The 15,630-nt window shown below is 44.9% G+C and overlaps 2 protein-coding genes across 3 annotated transcripts in view; one reads left to right on the top strand and one right to left on the bottom strand.

Annotated features, from left to right (window-relative positions):
* Window positions 1-1,567: 1,567 nt before the first annotated feature.
* LOC101478783 (cephalotoxin-like protein) lies at window positions 1,568-7,389 on the bottom strand. The gene is made up of 2 exons (XM_004556538.4): window positions 7,290-7,389; window positions 1,568-3,495 (listed from the first exon to the last, which is right to left on the bottom strand). Exon 2 carries the CDS (start codon window positions 3,491-3,493, stop codon window positions 1,859-1,861), a length of 1,635 nt encoding a protein of 544 aa, XP_004556595.1. The 5' UTR covers window positions 3,494-3,495; window positions 7,290-7,389; the 3' UTR covers window positions 1,568-1,858.
* An 805-nt stretch (window positions 7,390-8,194) lies between these two features.
* The window catches only part of samd14 (sterile alpha motif domain containing 14), a 29,926-nt gene continuing 22,490 nt past the window's right edge, over window positions 8,195-15,630 (top strand). For both annotated transcript variants that reach the window (XM_076883518.1, XM_014410326.2), the window contains exon 1: window positions 8,195-8,363. The gene's annotated coding sequence lies outside the window, so the exon portion shown is untranslated. The remainder of the gene's footprint in view (window positions 8,364-15,630) is intronic.

Below are 15,630 nucleotides of genomic sequence, written 5' to 3'. Positions count from 1 at the left end.
CTCACAGGAAAGTATGCTTATTGAGTTTTTTCATAGATTAATTTTATACTTTTATTTGAAAGCAAACTGAATCTTGTCTTTGTGCAAAAGTGCAAAGTTTCCCTGACCTGAGTGGACAGACTCAGTAAAGTAATGTTAAAGTACACCTGCATTAGTTAAAGAATGAACAGCCATGTTCATGTCAGTACAGACGCTGGCGCTGCAGCTCTCACTGCAGTGAGATATTATCGGGTTTATGTGGTGACTGCTGCTGATCTTAACAAAATCTTTTAAAAAAATATTCAGCTTTGGAGCAGAGTTTGTTTTTAACCCTGTCATGCATGAATTATGACAACCTCAATCAGGATCAGGCCTGAAAAGATAAATAAAAATACCTAAGAAAAAAAATCCTGATTGAGGTTGTCATAATTCATGCATGACAGGGTTAAATGACAATGATTACAATGAAACACATCAAAAATCTGCAGTAACATTTAACAACCACCAGGTGGCAGGGTATGGAGCGACACATCAGTGTCCAATGTACTGGTTTATGTGCAAGTATACCATCAACACCAATACAAGTGCACACAAATACCAGCAAACAGCCTTTGAATAGCTGTAGTGACCACTGTGTGTGAAAGGGTTAATGTGGAGGTTACAAAGCAGTCTCAATCAGTGTTAATGAGTAACATCTGTCACACAGACACACTCTGTGCAGCTCACACCCAGTGAGAGAAATTAACTGAAATGCAATGAACACTTAACTTTTTTTTTACAGTTTTCCTGCGAGTGACTGAAGCAGAACTGCAGGACTGCAGGACTGCGCTGTCCTCTCACGTTTGCAGCTCTAACGACTCATTTGTCCCGGTGTTGTCCCCAGCTGCCCTCAGATTCACAGCTCAGCACCCCCGACATGAAACAGTCATGCATGTCTGCACTTAATGCCGATCACACTTTAAGTATATCTGTAGCCAAATCTAAAGCCACGGAGGAAAAAGTCCAAAGGCTGAGCCACCGTGTTACCTGTACGTGTGTCGTTGCATGTTTCCTCCTCGGCATCCTCCTTACAGCTGATCGTAGACCTGCACAGCTTCTGTTTCACACTGACTGTTATCAGCTGCATGAAGAGGACATGATGTCTTTTATTTGACAGCATTAGTTTGAGATAAATTATTTGAATTTGAGGAGCAGGACTGCACCTCCTAACGTGTCCTCTGTCTATAGATGACATCGCCAGCCCTACAAGCTGTTCGTTTTCCTGCCTCACCCTCCCTCCCCCTTTTTCAGTTATTTCACTTGTCATTAGGACACGGAGGTCAGCCCGACCCCCCAGAGGCCTTCTTAAACTCCAGCTCAATTCATGTTCAAACCATCTGACTTTATCTACTAAAATGCTGTCAAACCGAAGATGAGAAAGTCAAAGTGAAAGATTTTCGCCGTTTTTTTGCAGCTTCCAGAATGACTTCACAACGTTACTCTGACCCGTGAAGCTTCAGCGGACGCAAACATGAAGGAGAAACGCACCAGTTCACAGTGGATCCCATCCCCAACCACAGCCATGGTTTCAGATATTTTAAGAATCAGACACAGTCTAGGTGTCTTTATTTGTGGTCACATAGTTAATTATTTTCATGGCAAGCACAAAGAAAACACAACGAATACATCGTTAAAGCATGACTGCCTTACACAGAAAGGACCTCAGCTGGTCCTGACTGTTTGTTGTCATGTTTGCAGTGGACTGCTGTGTCAGCACATTTCATTCTTGAACAAAATCAGTTTTGCTTTATTCTACTGATGCTTTTTTCATGAGCTACAGAGTTTCCTGTGAACTTCACAGTAATGTGGTTTTTAATGAGTGCGCACCGATCCTCCAGATTTAGTTCAGCGGTGACGGCGGAGCTCTCTGCACAGTAAACCCTACATCTATGGGCGGCACAGTGGTGTTCATCTTGTGTTCACACCTGTCTCCCAGGTAACTGTCGGGGCAGTCGCACAGGTGTTGGTTGGAGTCCAGCAGCCTCTTGCACCGTCCCCCGTTCAGACACGTATCAGGATTGCAGACGGCAAGTGACCGGGAGTAATGGATGCAGATTTGGCTGTAGTGAGGTAAGTCATAGCGAACACTGTATTGAGGTGGAAGCCAATCATACCTCCAACATCTGAAGGACTTCATGGCTGCTGGGACTTCCACTAAGTCGTCCCACTTAAACTTGATGCTGTGCATCACCTTTAAAAACTGACCTACAGAAACTCCATCGACCTTGCGGTTGCAGTTTAAAATATTCTGTGCCATTTGATCGCAGTGTGTTTCTGGCAAAAGGTTATGGTAAAAGTAATATGGCTCCAGGTTACACGAGTCCAGCTCCTTTACCACTGCTGCTGCTTTAGTGTCCTGCTCTTCTTTCAGAGTGTAGCCCACAGCCACAGTCACACTGTCCACAGGGATCTTTGTCATATTGTGAAATGCATATGTCGTGTCTGTATCAGTGTCATATACCACCACCACCCAGCTGTACCAGTTGTACTTCTGGTCCAGAACCGTCTTCACCTGAACAGCGATGGCTTGCTTGTTATTAGCAGTGTGAGCTTTGGCGGTCTCTATCACATCGTTCTTCATGAACTGCTCATAGTTGGTCAGACAGAACTGTACAGCTGAAATCTGAGCTTCAGAGACTTTCTTGAACATCTGCGTGTGTTCAGCTTCTTTGGCTGCTGTGTTTAAACCCAGGAGTTTCCAGTAGAACTGGTTGACTAGCATCCCCTTCCACAGCAGGCTGCTTAAATACAAGTTGTATTTTCCGATCTGACTCGTGTCACATTTAAACTTTCTCTTCAGGAGTTCGTTGATGTTTCCGCTCAGAGACGTGCTGGTGACTGTCAGGTAATGGTAAAGGTTGGTCATACCGGTCTCAGCTCCCGTGTTCTCATAGTAGTTGGTGAATATTTGTGCCAGTCGCCATTTGTCCTCACCTCGCATCAGCTCGCCACTCTCTCGAAACTCGTTGAACTTCCTCCAGGCGTTGAGGATGCGGAGTTCATCTTGAGAGTAGACGCTGATGTAGCTGAACCACTCTACGTCTGTTGCCAGGTCAGAGATCTGGATGGAGAGTGAATCCATCTTCCTGTTTACTTCAGCGAAGCCTTCCTTCACTGCCTTCAGCACTGGGTCGTCCTGTGGGATGAAGACTAGGACCATGCTGATGACAGAGGAGACCACACCTCCGATGCCAGGTGCCAGGCTAGCAAAGTTTGAAAGGCTTTTGATTACACCTACCACTTTATCTGGGTTAATATTTTCCATCACGTCTTTAAACAGAGACAGAGAATCTTTGACAGCATTCAGAACTTGATCAGCTTGGTCTCTGCTGTCTTCAGGCAGGTCTCTGCGAGCCCTGTAAGGTGGTGAGAGGTCAGCTGTGACGGGGTCACGGGGCCGAGCAGAGGAGGTCGTCCAGTAGAGAAACAGCAGTGAAGCCAAGAGCATCGAGGAGGGCCACCAACGGGATGCCATGGCTGTAACACACAACATGAAAGTCATTTCTAAATGAACGTGCAGCTCTCAGGTTCACATCCATAAAGAATAACTGTGTGTAAATCCTGCAGCACCAAACACTTACAGGACAAACGAGACGAGAGCTGCGTGTCTTTGTTCGCTCTGAAAAAAGTCTCGTAGCTTCATCAGGAAGTTTAACTGCTTTTATGCTTTGATTTTGTATTTATTTGCCTTTCTATTAACTCCCAAATTCATTTACTTTGATCCATTTAGTTTCCTATTTGTTCCTGTGATTAATGCACGTGTTCGATTCTGTTGATCCAGGTATGAAGTCATTCAGTCGTTTGTGAATCCCGGTCAGCGTTGTTGTCCATTTGTTCATGACGACTGTGTTTAGTCTGTTCCTTCCCATCCCATACATGGCCACCTGGGTTGGCTAGCAGACTGTTTACTTAGCCTGATAGGGCGAAGGGCACTGTCTCAGCTGAACTCTGGACACGCACACACACACACTTACACTGATAAGCACGCACTCATCCCCCCTCACTTTCCAAACGCCTTCGATGCTTGTTTCCTGCGGGGGAACACGGTGGGTCTGTGTGCCGCGCTGGAATGGTAGCGCTGTGCAGGGCGGCTGCTGTGTTCGCTTCGGATTACTCCTCACCCCCCACCCAATCCTGTGGCTTGTCATGTCTTTCACAAAGTTGTGCTGTGGACATTTATGTGCTTTTTGTGCAGAGGAGTGTTTTTGTTTCCTGTTCTCATGCTGTCCTACCATGGAAGCACAGCATGAGTAGAGCTCTCTTTTTTTCCTCTTGTACTTTCCCATTGTAGTGTACATTTCAGTGTTTTTCTGTAACGCTACCGATCTCCGACTGTATCCCCATGTGATGTCTGTGATGTGTGTGTAAGGTCGGGGGGGGGGGGTCCCATTTCACTGCAGGGCAACCTGCATGTGGCGAATAAAGCTTTGATTGTTTGATTATTTGAAACCGCATCAGACTGCCAAACACACACACACACGTGCACACACACACACACACACACACACGTGCACACACACATACAGGGCTCTAGAGTGCGACCAATTTGGTCGCAAATGCGACCAAATTTTTCAGTGGTGCGACTAAAAAAAAAATATTTGGTTGCACCTGTGCGACCAACTGTTCGGGTAGCAAAAAAAACAAACAAAATCTGCAACCTTCCCTGTGGTCAACAACAGACACACATTTTGCCCCTATCGTGGACTAAACCAATCAGAGATAGTCAGGGGCGGGACCTCTCTGATTGGCCATGGTCCAGTTGAAAGTGCAGGTGGAAGTGGGAGGTGAGTAGCTTGAATAAAGCGATATCAATTCATTAAATCCTGACTTTTAAATATAACTGTGTTTTGCCAGAAACGCCAGATTCTCAGATTAAAGCTCACAAAACCATTTCAACAACAACCAAACAGCAGATGAGAGCAGGTACACGGACTCCACACAAAGACGTAAACACAGACCCGACGCATCAGAATCAGCTTTGTCTTTCTCGGCTTTCTCACCCGACAGCCCGTAGACGGACACGCTGTCGGAGCTCAGCGAATCCGATGTGTCCGGTCCGCGCTGTGTTTACGTCTTTTTGCGCTGATTCTGAGCTGCAGGTTTTGTCTCTCCAACCAAAATTCACCGAGCTGAATTTTGCTGTTTTGCTTCCACGACTATTAAAATCACACTTCATGCACAGCTAGCTCTCTCTCTCTCTCTCTCTCTCTGTACTTCAAGAACAGTTTCCGTCTCCAATCTCTGTTTTCTGTATTATTCATTGGCTTATTACCCACCAGTCTACCGTTGTTTACAGCGCTGTGGCTGCTGTCTTTTTCTTTTTCACTTAAATGACCTCGGACAAGAAAGCCTGTTTTTTCTGTTGTTCAATACTGAAGAAATTTAAACTTTATATGCAGAACATTGTAGAATATTTTTAAGGTTATCTGCTATAAAAAGCCAGACCAGGAAAATCTCCTTCATGTTTTTCTGTGTTTTATTCTCAGTTACTTTCACACAAAGGCATCTGCTGTGATGTTCACAATTCTGATGAAGTCAGTGCTGATAAATGATCAGAATTATAATATTTCTGACTGTCTGAGGCTAAGTTGAATCGAATCGGGACTTTGAAAACCGGAATCGAATGGATTATAGAAATCAGTGATGATACCCAGCCCTAGTGAGCAGCCTGGGCACGACAGACGTGGATGTAGCTGTAATAGGAAAAGAACTATTGCTAACTTTTCTGTTAAGGCCTGATCCTTCTGAAATTCATAGCCAGTGCTCTGACACGGTGTCATCAATCTTTGAATGCTGAAAAAGCACAGTGTATCCAGAAAAACACATTATATTATATCAATTATTATAAAATTTGTGTGCGCCTAACTTTTGTGCCGGTACGCCCATGGCAAAAAGTTAGTCTAGAGCCCTGACATACACGCACGCACACACACACACACACACACACACACACACACACACACACACACACACACACACACAAGTGCACACACACATACACGCACACACACACACGAACGCACACACACACACACACACACACACACACACACACACACAAGTGCACACACACACACACACACACACACACACACACAAGTGCACGCACACACACACACAAGTGCACACACAAGTGCACACACACACACACAAAACTCCTTTGTCAAGACAAGAACTAACAGACTTAAAAACTCCTTTGTCCCACACGCCACCAGACTGTTTAACTCCTCTCTGGAGGGGAGAGGGAGGGGAAACAGGAGGACAAAGGAGGGGGGAACAACTAAGCTGTAGTGCCTCTTCACCTCACTGTACAATACCTTGTGCAATACTTTTTGTAAATAGTCAACGGTGCAATAGACTCAATACTTGAAATGTGCAATTCACTTGTATTTTTATTTTTTATTCCTATTTATTCTATTTATCCCCTTTGTATATTTTATTTATATTTGTTTCTGTATTTATATGTGTGTGTGTGTGTGTGTGTGTGTGTGTGTGTGTGTGTGTGTGTGTGTGTATGTATATATATATATATATAACAGTTCTGTAACTGTAACTTTGGTCGTTGCTGTGCTTTTTTTGGAAGTCGAATTTCCCAGAGGAACCCACCCGAGGGATTAATAAAGTTCTATCTTATCTTATCTTATCTTATCTTAAGTGCACGCACACGCACACACACACACACACAAGTGCACACACACACACACACACACACACAAGTGCACGCACACACACACACACACACACACACACACACACACACACACACGCACACACACACACACACACACACACACACACACACAAGTGCACGCACACACACACACACACACACACACACACACAAGTGCACACACACACACACACACACACACACACACACACACACAAGTGCACGCACACACACACACACACACACACACACACAAGTGCACACACACACACACACAAGTGCACGCACACACACACACACACGCACACACAAGTGCACGCACACACACACACACACACACACACACACACGCACGCACACACACACACACACACAAGTGCACGCACACACACACACACACACACACACGCACGCACGCACACACACGCACACACACACACACAAGTGCACACACACACACACAAGTGCACACACACACAGTTGTTAGCCTCGTTAAGCTTCATCAGTTCTTGTCTTTAACGCTTTAAATCCAGATGTAAAAACCCTTTAAATGATGTGTTGTCATAGGTTAGCGTACGTGCAATAGAGTGAGAAAGCAGACCTGCAGAGAGGTCCGGCTGATCCTGTTCGCTCCGCAGGTCTTAGTGGTTCAGTCGTGAGGTTGCTGCAGTCTTGGAGAAAGAAAGTTCTGAGCTTGACTGTGCAGAATCAGCTGTTTTTATGGGCTGCTAACAGGCCACACCTTCCTTTCAGTCACATGACTTTTTGTGTGGGGCAGCTGGAGACTGTTATGGATAAATCATAGTGATGCAGGAAATCGAACTTAAAGTCTTGACTGCTTCATGTTCACTGGTTCTAAACACCAACCACAGCAGCGGAGTCCAGTTACTTTGGAATGCTTATAATTTGAGTACTTTGTATGAGAGCCACTGCGTGTCAACCACAGTTATTTTTACAATGATGTTTAGGGTTTAGGAGAGACTGTCCAAATACACGAACTGGATGTTAAATAAAAGATTGAGGCCTAAAGAAGGAAGGTCTGTGTGAAACTGCAGGCGATCACACTGAAGTGACCCTTCAGACCTGAACCTGGAACTCTCCCCCAAGGGCGTAGATTTGGCATGGACAGAAGGGATGTGTCCCCACCAATGTCCAGCGATTATTGAATTGTTCCCACCAATAATTTGATCTCTCCGAGTAAAGAAAATCAAACCCTATAGAAAGAAAAAAACGATCAGTCAACGTCTCATTCACCCAGCGGTGCACAAAGAGTTAAATTACGTCCTCTACTGGAGTCCTACGCAGGCACGTGCAGAGGGGGGGGGCTAGAGGGGCTTGAGCACCCGCCCCTTTCCTGATGGGTGCCCAAAGTGCCCTTTTGCTGAGGCAACTTTTTTAAAAAAATTATTTTTTTTTTATATGTGTGCGTGCGTGCGGAGTCCTGTCTGTGCCCCTCAACAATAATATTTAACTATTAATCACAGTTTTGCTAAATAAAAGGATCTGGCTTGCATCAGTCACATGATCACATTTAACCAATGATCGCCCTTGACGGCAGAACGCGCTGGTTACGAGCCGGGAACGAGCTCACAAAGAGCACGCGCATTTTTAGCGGTCCGGAGCTGTAGGAGAAACACAAGTGAACTCAGAGACACAGACTGATGCGACAAAACCAGTAAGTAGGTGTACAGCGTACACTGTAGTGTGTAGCACACAGGAGTATTAGCTTATTACGTACACGTTGGACTGACGAACTGAAACAAACGAGCGTGCTGTGTGTGCAACAGCGTGACAAACATTACCTGTCCTTTTATTAACTGCACAAGTAGTGCTGGTCACAGCTGCTGGCTACCTGTGTAAGGCTGTCATGGGTCTGTAGCTCTGTCACCGTTTTAGGGAACATATTTAGTTTTAAAGTATTTAGAACATATTTAGTTTTAAAGTAAGTTTCCGGGCTTTTCCTGCCTTTCTGGAGGGATTATATTTCACTAATAACGATCTAATATGCATGTCCACATAATAATTATTATAATTATAATATATTAAAAAACACACGCTGTATTTTAAAGAACATACATTAAGAAGCAGATTATATTAGATTTATATTTTAAATAAGACAAAATGTGGATTTTACAGCAGTAAAATGATTGTATCTCTACAGTTTAAACATGTAATAAGCTTTGCCCTGCACAGAGTGGATAGTGAAACACATGGAATCATCATAAATACATTATTTCATATTTATTACTTCCCCCTCCTCATTGCTTTATTATTGTAGCTCTGAATAATAATGTAAGGATTCTGGATCAGCACCATGATGCCCATAGTATATACAGTATTCTGAAGAAGGTCTAAAGTGTCACTGTGTGCACGTGCATGTGTGTGTTTTATGTATATGGATTATTTTAAATTATTACTCATGATATAACATTGTCCAGACATGCCTGGTAAGGACATGAGGAGGAAACAGCAGGAGCTGTGTGAGGCTACTAAAGGCAGGGCTATAACATTTTTCTGTCATCATTTTATTATAGATTAAGTGCTGGAGTTGTTAGGTGTGGATAATTAGATTATAGTTTATTGCAATAGCAAGTTGTGCCTTGTTCTCAGACACCAAGTAGAGAGTGATATATGAAATGATGGGATGGAAGGAAGAAGAGAAGCAAAGAGTGATTCACAGGCAGAGCCTAAATTATTTCTCACAGTTTTTTGTGTCCTTATGGTTCCAAGCGCTGTCACCAATCTTTGCATTTTGTTATTATCTCATGACACTTGTTTAATCAGCTACCATCTCTCCTGTGGACTTTTTAATGTCTACAGTCTCAGATCAACACAGCCCTGCCCTTCCCATATTAGATTCTTGATGAATGTGTGTTGTTGTTATTCAGCCTGGTTCAATGTGCCCCTTTTTAACTTTGAGCACCCGCCCCTTTAAACCTCTCTGCACGGCCCTGGTCCTACGTCATGTGACAAAAATGGCCAATGTGATTGGCCGAGCCTCTCAGGGAGCTCTGTTTAGTTTTAGCAGCAGCAAGCCTGGGCTGTGAGGACCTGCAAGAAGGAGAGGAGGATGGCAGCAAAAAGGAAGAACCTGGATATAAGAAAGTATTTTTCAAAGACACCTGTAAGTCGCTTAAAGTCAAGTTCACTCATAAAATGTGTCCGTCATAATAACGTTACAGGCTATGCTAGGCTTTGGCCCACATCAGTCTGAAACTGTATGTAACCATGAATAACGTGTTTTGGAAACTAACTGCATAACAGGCAGCACTATTAGTTCTCTCAGTCTCAGAGCAGCATTTCTAATTTTGATTGAAACTGTCAGAGAAAACGGCAGCCTCGAGCAGCCCAGATATTAGTTTACAGAGGCTGTTAGAATTATATGTCTAACCTTAAATGTTGGTGACACAAGAATTTCATCCTAATGGCACTGACATATTCATAGTAGAGATGGGACGATGCCACTTCTTTATGTCCGATACCGATATTATAAATTTGGATGTCGGCCGATACCGATATGAATCCGATATAGTGTATTTTTTAATGAATAAAACTGCTTTTTTAATATCTTGCTACTTATTATATAAGTTCATACTCAGGTTTAAAACAAACAAACACTAAAGCTATTCTGTTATACCTGCATGTATGCAAAAAATACACTGCACCCAAAATAATCAAATCAAAATCAAATCAAATCAAATCACTTTTATTGTCACATCACATGTGCAGGTACATTGGTACAGCACATGTGAGTGAAATTCTTGTGTGCGAGCTTCACAAGCAACAGAGTTGTGCAAAATACAATAATGTAAACAAGCAAAATACAAGAATGGCTACATCTGAAACTAATAAATATATGTACAATATATAATAGTATATGCATTTCTGGATGTGTATACTAAATATTTTTCTACACTCAACAAAAATATAAACGCAACACTTTTGTTTTTGCTCCCATTCCCCATGGGATGGACGTAGAGACCTAAAATTCATTCCAGATACACAATATAACCATCCCTCCCAAACAGTGGTCACAAATCAGTCCAAATGTGTGGTAGTGGGCACATCTGCTATATTGAGATAATCCATCCCACCTCACAGGTGTGCCACATCAGGATGCTGATCTGACATCATGAGTAGTGCACAGGTGTACCTCAGACTGCCCACAACAAAAGGCCACCCTGGAATGTGCAGTTTTGTCTCACAGCAAAATGCCACAGATGCCACAAGCAATGAGGGAGCGTGCAATTGGCATGCTGACAGCAGGAATGTCAACCAGATCTGTCGCCCGTGCATTGAATGTTCATTTCTCAACCATAAGCCGTCTCCACAGGCGTTTCAGAGAATATGGCAGCACATCCAACCGGCCTCACAACCGCAGACCTCGTGTAACCACACCAGCCCAGGACCTCCACATCCAGCAGGTTCACCTCCAAGATCGTCTGAGACCAGCCACCCAGACAGCTGCTGTAACAATTGGTTTGCACAACCAAACAATTTCTGCACAAACTGTCAGAAACCGTCTCAGGGACGCTCAACTGCATGCCCGTCGTCCTCATCGGGGTCTTGACCTGACTCCAGCTCGTCGCCGTAACAGACTTGTGTGGGCAAATGCTCACATTCGATGGCGTCTGGCACGTTGGAGAGGTGTGCGCTTCACGGATGAATCATGGTTCACATTGTTCAGGGCAGATGGCAGCTGAGAATGTCCCAGTTCTTGCATGGCCAGCATACTCACCGGACATGTCACCCATTGAGCATGTTCGGGATGTGCTTGACCGGCGTATACGACAGCGTGTACCAGTTCCCACGAATATCCAACAACCTCGCACAGCCATTGAAGTGGAGTGGACCAACATTCCACAGGCCACAATTGACAATCTGATAGACTCCATGCGACGATGTGTTGCACTGCATGAGGCAAATGGTGGTCACACCAGATACTGACCGGTTCTGGGTCCCCAGACCCCCAATAGCGCAAAAAACTGCACATTCCAGGGTGGCCTTTTGTTGTGGGCAGTCTGAGGTACACCTGTGCACTACTCATGATGTCAGATCAGCATCCTGATGTGGCACACCTGTGAGGTGGGATGGATTATCTCAATATAGCAGATGTGCCCACTACCACACATTTGGACTGATTTGTGACCACTGTTTGGGAGGGATGGTTATATTGTGTATCTGGAATGAATTTTAGGTCTCTACGTCCATCCCATGGGGAATGGGAGCAGTAACAAAGGTGTTGCGTTTATATTTTTGTTCAGTGTACGTGTGTGTGTGTGTGTGTGTGTGTGTGTGTGTGTGTGTGTGTGTGTGTGTACACATATTTTACAAATTAAATAGAGTAAACAATGAATAGAATATATAAAATAAATAAAATAAAATATACAGAGTGAGACATGTGCAAAACAGTGGCATTACTGTACAGTATGGAGTGCATAATGTTGAAGTTCCAGTAGTGAAGCTGAGGTGTCTATGACGTGTTCAGCAGTCTGATGGCCTGGTGGAAGAAGCTGTCTCTCAGTCTGCTGGTACGGGACCGGATGCTGCAGAACCTCCTTCCTGATGGAAGCAGTCTGAACAGTTTATGGCTGGGGTGACTGGAGTCCTTGATGATCCTCCCCGCTTTCCTCAGGCACCGCTTCCTGTAGATGTCTTGGAGGGAGGGAAGCTCACCTCCAATTATCCGTTCAGAGCACCGCACTACTCGCTGGAGAGCTTTGCAGTTGTAGGCGGTGCTGTTGCCATACCAGGTGGTGATGCATCCAGTGAGGATGCTCTCAATGGCACAGTGATAGAAGGTCCTGAGGATGCGGGGGCTCATGCCGAATCTTTTCAGTCTCCTGAGAAAGAAGAGGCGCTGCTGCGCCTTCTTCACTGTTTTGTTTGTGTGTACTGACCACGTAAGATCCTCAGCCAGATGTACGCCAAGGAACCGGAAGCTGCTCACTCTCTCCACAGCAGCGCCGTTGATGGTGATGGGGGTGTGTACTTCTCTGCACCTCCGGAAGTCCACTATCAACTCCTTTGTCTTTGCGACGTTGAGGGTGAGATGGTTGTCTTGACACCAGTGGGTCAGGGCGCTGACCTCCTCCCTGTAAGCCGTCTCATCACCGTTGGTGATAAGACCCACCACTGTAGTGTCGTCCGCAAACTTCACAATGATGTTGGAGTTGTTAGTGGCTGTGCAGTCGTAGGTGTAGAGTGAGCACAGGAGAGGGCTCAGTACACACCCCTGTGGAGCACCAGTGTTCAGTGTGACGGGGGATGAGGTGATGCTGCCCAGTCTGACCACCTGGCGTCTGTCAGACAGGAAGCTAAGGATCCAGCTGCAGAGGGAGCTGCTCAGTCCTAGATCCTGCAGTTTCCTGTCCAGCTTTGAGGGAACGATGGTATTGAATGCTGAGCTGTAGTCTACAAACAGCATTCTCACATACGTGTCTCTCTTCTCCAGGTGTGACAGGGCAGTGTGTAGTGTCAGGGCTATGGCATCATCAGTGGACCTGTTGTGGCGGTATGCGAACTGTAGAGGGTCCAGTGAGTCGGGTAGTGCAGAGCAGATGAAGTCCCTGACCAGCTTCTCGAAGCATTTGCTCACGATGGGGGTCAGGGCTACAGGTCGCCAGTCGTTCAATGAGGAGATGGTGGAGGATTTGGGTACAGGGACGATGGTGGCCATTTTGAAGCAGGCTGGGACTACAGACAGAGAGAGGGAAAGGTTGAAGATGTGCGTGAACACTCCAGCCAGCTGAGCCGCGCATGACTTGAGGACGCGGCCGGGAATCCCGTCCGGACCAGTAGCTTTGCGTGCGTTCACCTTCCTGAAGCACTTCCGCACATCCTCCTCAGACACAGTGTGCGCACTGACGTCATCCGCGGTGCGCACACTGTCCGGTCTCATGGTGTTCGCTGCGTCGAATCTAGCGTAGAATACGTTTAGATCCTCACACAGAGAGGCCGTGGTCTGCGGTGTGCTGGTTTTCCCTCTAAAGTCTGTGATCGTGTTTAGTCCCTGCCACATACTCCGAGGGTTGTCAAACTGTTGCTCCACCCTGTCCCTGTACTCACGTTTGGCTGCTTTGATCGTCTTCCGGAGTTGGTAATGTGCGTGTTTGTAGTCCGATGTGTTCGCGGAGGCAAAGGCGGTGCTCCGTGCCGCCAGTGCCGCGCGAACATCTCCGTTAATCCAGGGTTTTTGATTTGGGAAGGATTTAACTGTTCTGGATGGGACGACATCTTCCACGCATTTCCTGATAAATCCACAGACTGAGTCTGTGTACTCATCAATGTCTCTAGCAGCCACGTGAAACATTTCCCAGTCCGCGTGATCAAAACAGTCCCGCAGCGCAGACTCCGATTGGTCCGTCCAACAGTGCACCGCCCTCCGGGTTGGAGCTTCCTGTTTCAGCTTCTGCCTGTAGGCGGGCAGGAGCAGGATGGAGCGGTGATCTGATTGGCCGAATGGGGCGCGGGGGAGGGCTTTGTACGCATCCCGGATATTTTATAGTTCAGCAAAACTGATCAATCTAATAAACTTAAACCTGCTCCACCCTCCCTATTCTGGTATTTTAAAGAGTACTTAGGTTGCTTAATATTTCTACTAACTAATAGGCCTCTAAAACTCCCAGCAAAAAAAAAAAAAAATAGGGAACCACCCCCCACCTCATGATGCTCAATCAACATAATCTACTTTAATTCAATGCAAGTGTAAAACAAATGCACAGAAATAAATTATTTTACAAGAATAATTAAATAGATTCAACATCTTTCTTCAGCAGAACTGCAGACTGCACAGATGGTACCTTCCCAAAGGAAAAAGTACTATAGCTTACTAGGGTATATTAGACTTAACAGTTACTATATACAGTAATGGACTTCTATACATTTTACATCAGATTAAAACTTTGGTTGTAAGATTCAGATAATTATTTATTAAAAGCTCGACATTTTAAATGAGAATAAGAAAGAAAAGTATGTCTTTGTGCCCCCTTTTCCCTGTTCATGCCCTATCGGCCCCCCTGGCTAAACTTTGCTAGACCCGCCCCTGCACAGTTACAGCCGTCAGCTACATAGAAAAAGATCCTGGTGTAGAAAGTAATAATAAATAAATTCTAACAACAGCTTATCAAGCTTAAACGTGCTGCTGTTGTTCAGCCGCTGGTTTCCTCTTTCTGGTGCAAAGTGGGCCAAAAACAAACAAGAGAGACGGACTCGCGACAGAAAAGCCGATCAGCTGATCATTGATCAGTTTCATGATTGAAGTAGCAGCAGGAGAGAGAAAGAGGCAGTTGCTCCATATATCGGTTGTTAAGCTTAACGTGGGAATGCTTTACAAACATTCAGAGATGAACTTACACACTTGCTTCACTTCTCTCTGGGATCACTTCCTCAGAGATGAAATGCCGGATTGGTAGCGAAGCTACAAATACACACAGCCGCTCTATCACGTGACCATACTGCTGCCACATGCTACGGTTATGAGCCGAGTTACGCCGTGTCGCAAGTTTTGTGAGGTGCTTTTTTGATATTTAATGGATTGATTACATTTTTTATTTCTCTCCGATATCTGATCCAGTAATTTACGTCAGTATCGGACCGATACTGACATGTAATATCGGATCCATCATAGGGTTAATTTTTGAGACAAAATATCATGAGGCAGTCCTGATTTTGCAAATATTCCACCTTGTAGTGCAGTCTGCACAAATTGTTTTAAAAATGCACTCACGCTATAAACATTACTGACGAGTCAAGATCTGCACAAAGTGACAGAAACACTGAAGCAGCTCCACATTTTATTCTTATTGTCATGTATGTCCTATTTGTCAGGTGACAGAAGAACCAACACAGAGCTCAGAGAGTAATGGTGACACAAGATCACAGGTGAAATTGGATGATGACTTGTATTTGAAGCTGTATTTGCTTCAAATACAGCTTCTTTC

Source organism: Maylandia zebra, linkage group LG4 (assembly GCF_041146795.1).
Source record: "Maylandia zebra isolate NMK-2024a linkage group LG4, Mzebra_GT3a, whole genome shotgun sequence".
In the NCBI taxonomy this organism is placed as follows: Eukaryota; Metazoa; Chordata; class Actinopteri; order Cichliformes; family Cichlidae; genus Maylandia; species Maylandia zebra.
This window is presented reverse-complemented; position numbering and strand designations above follow the sequence as displayed.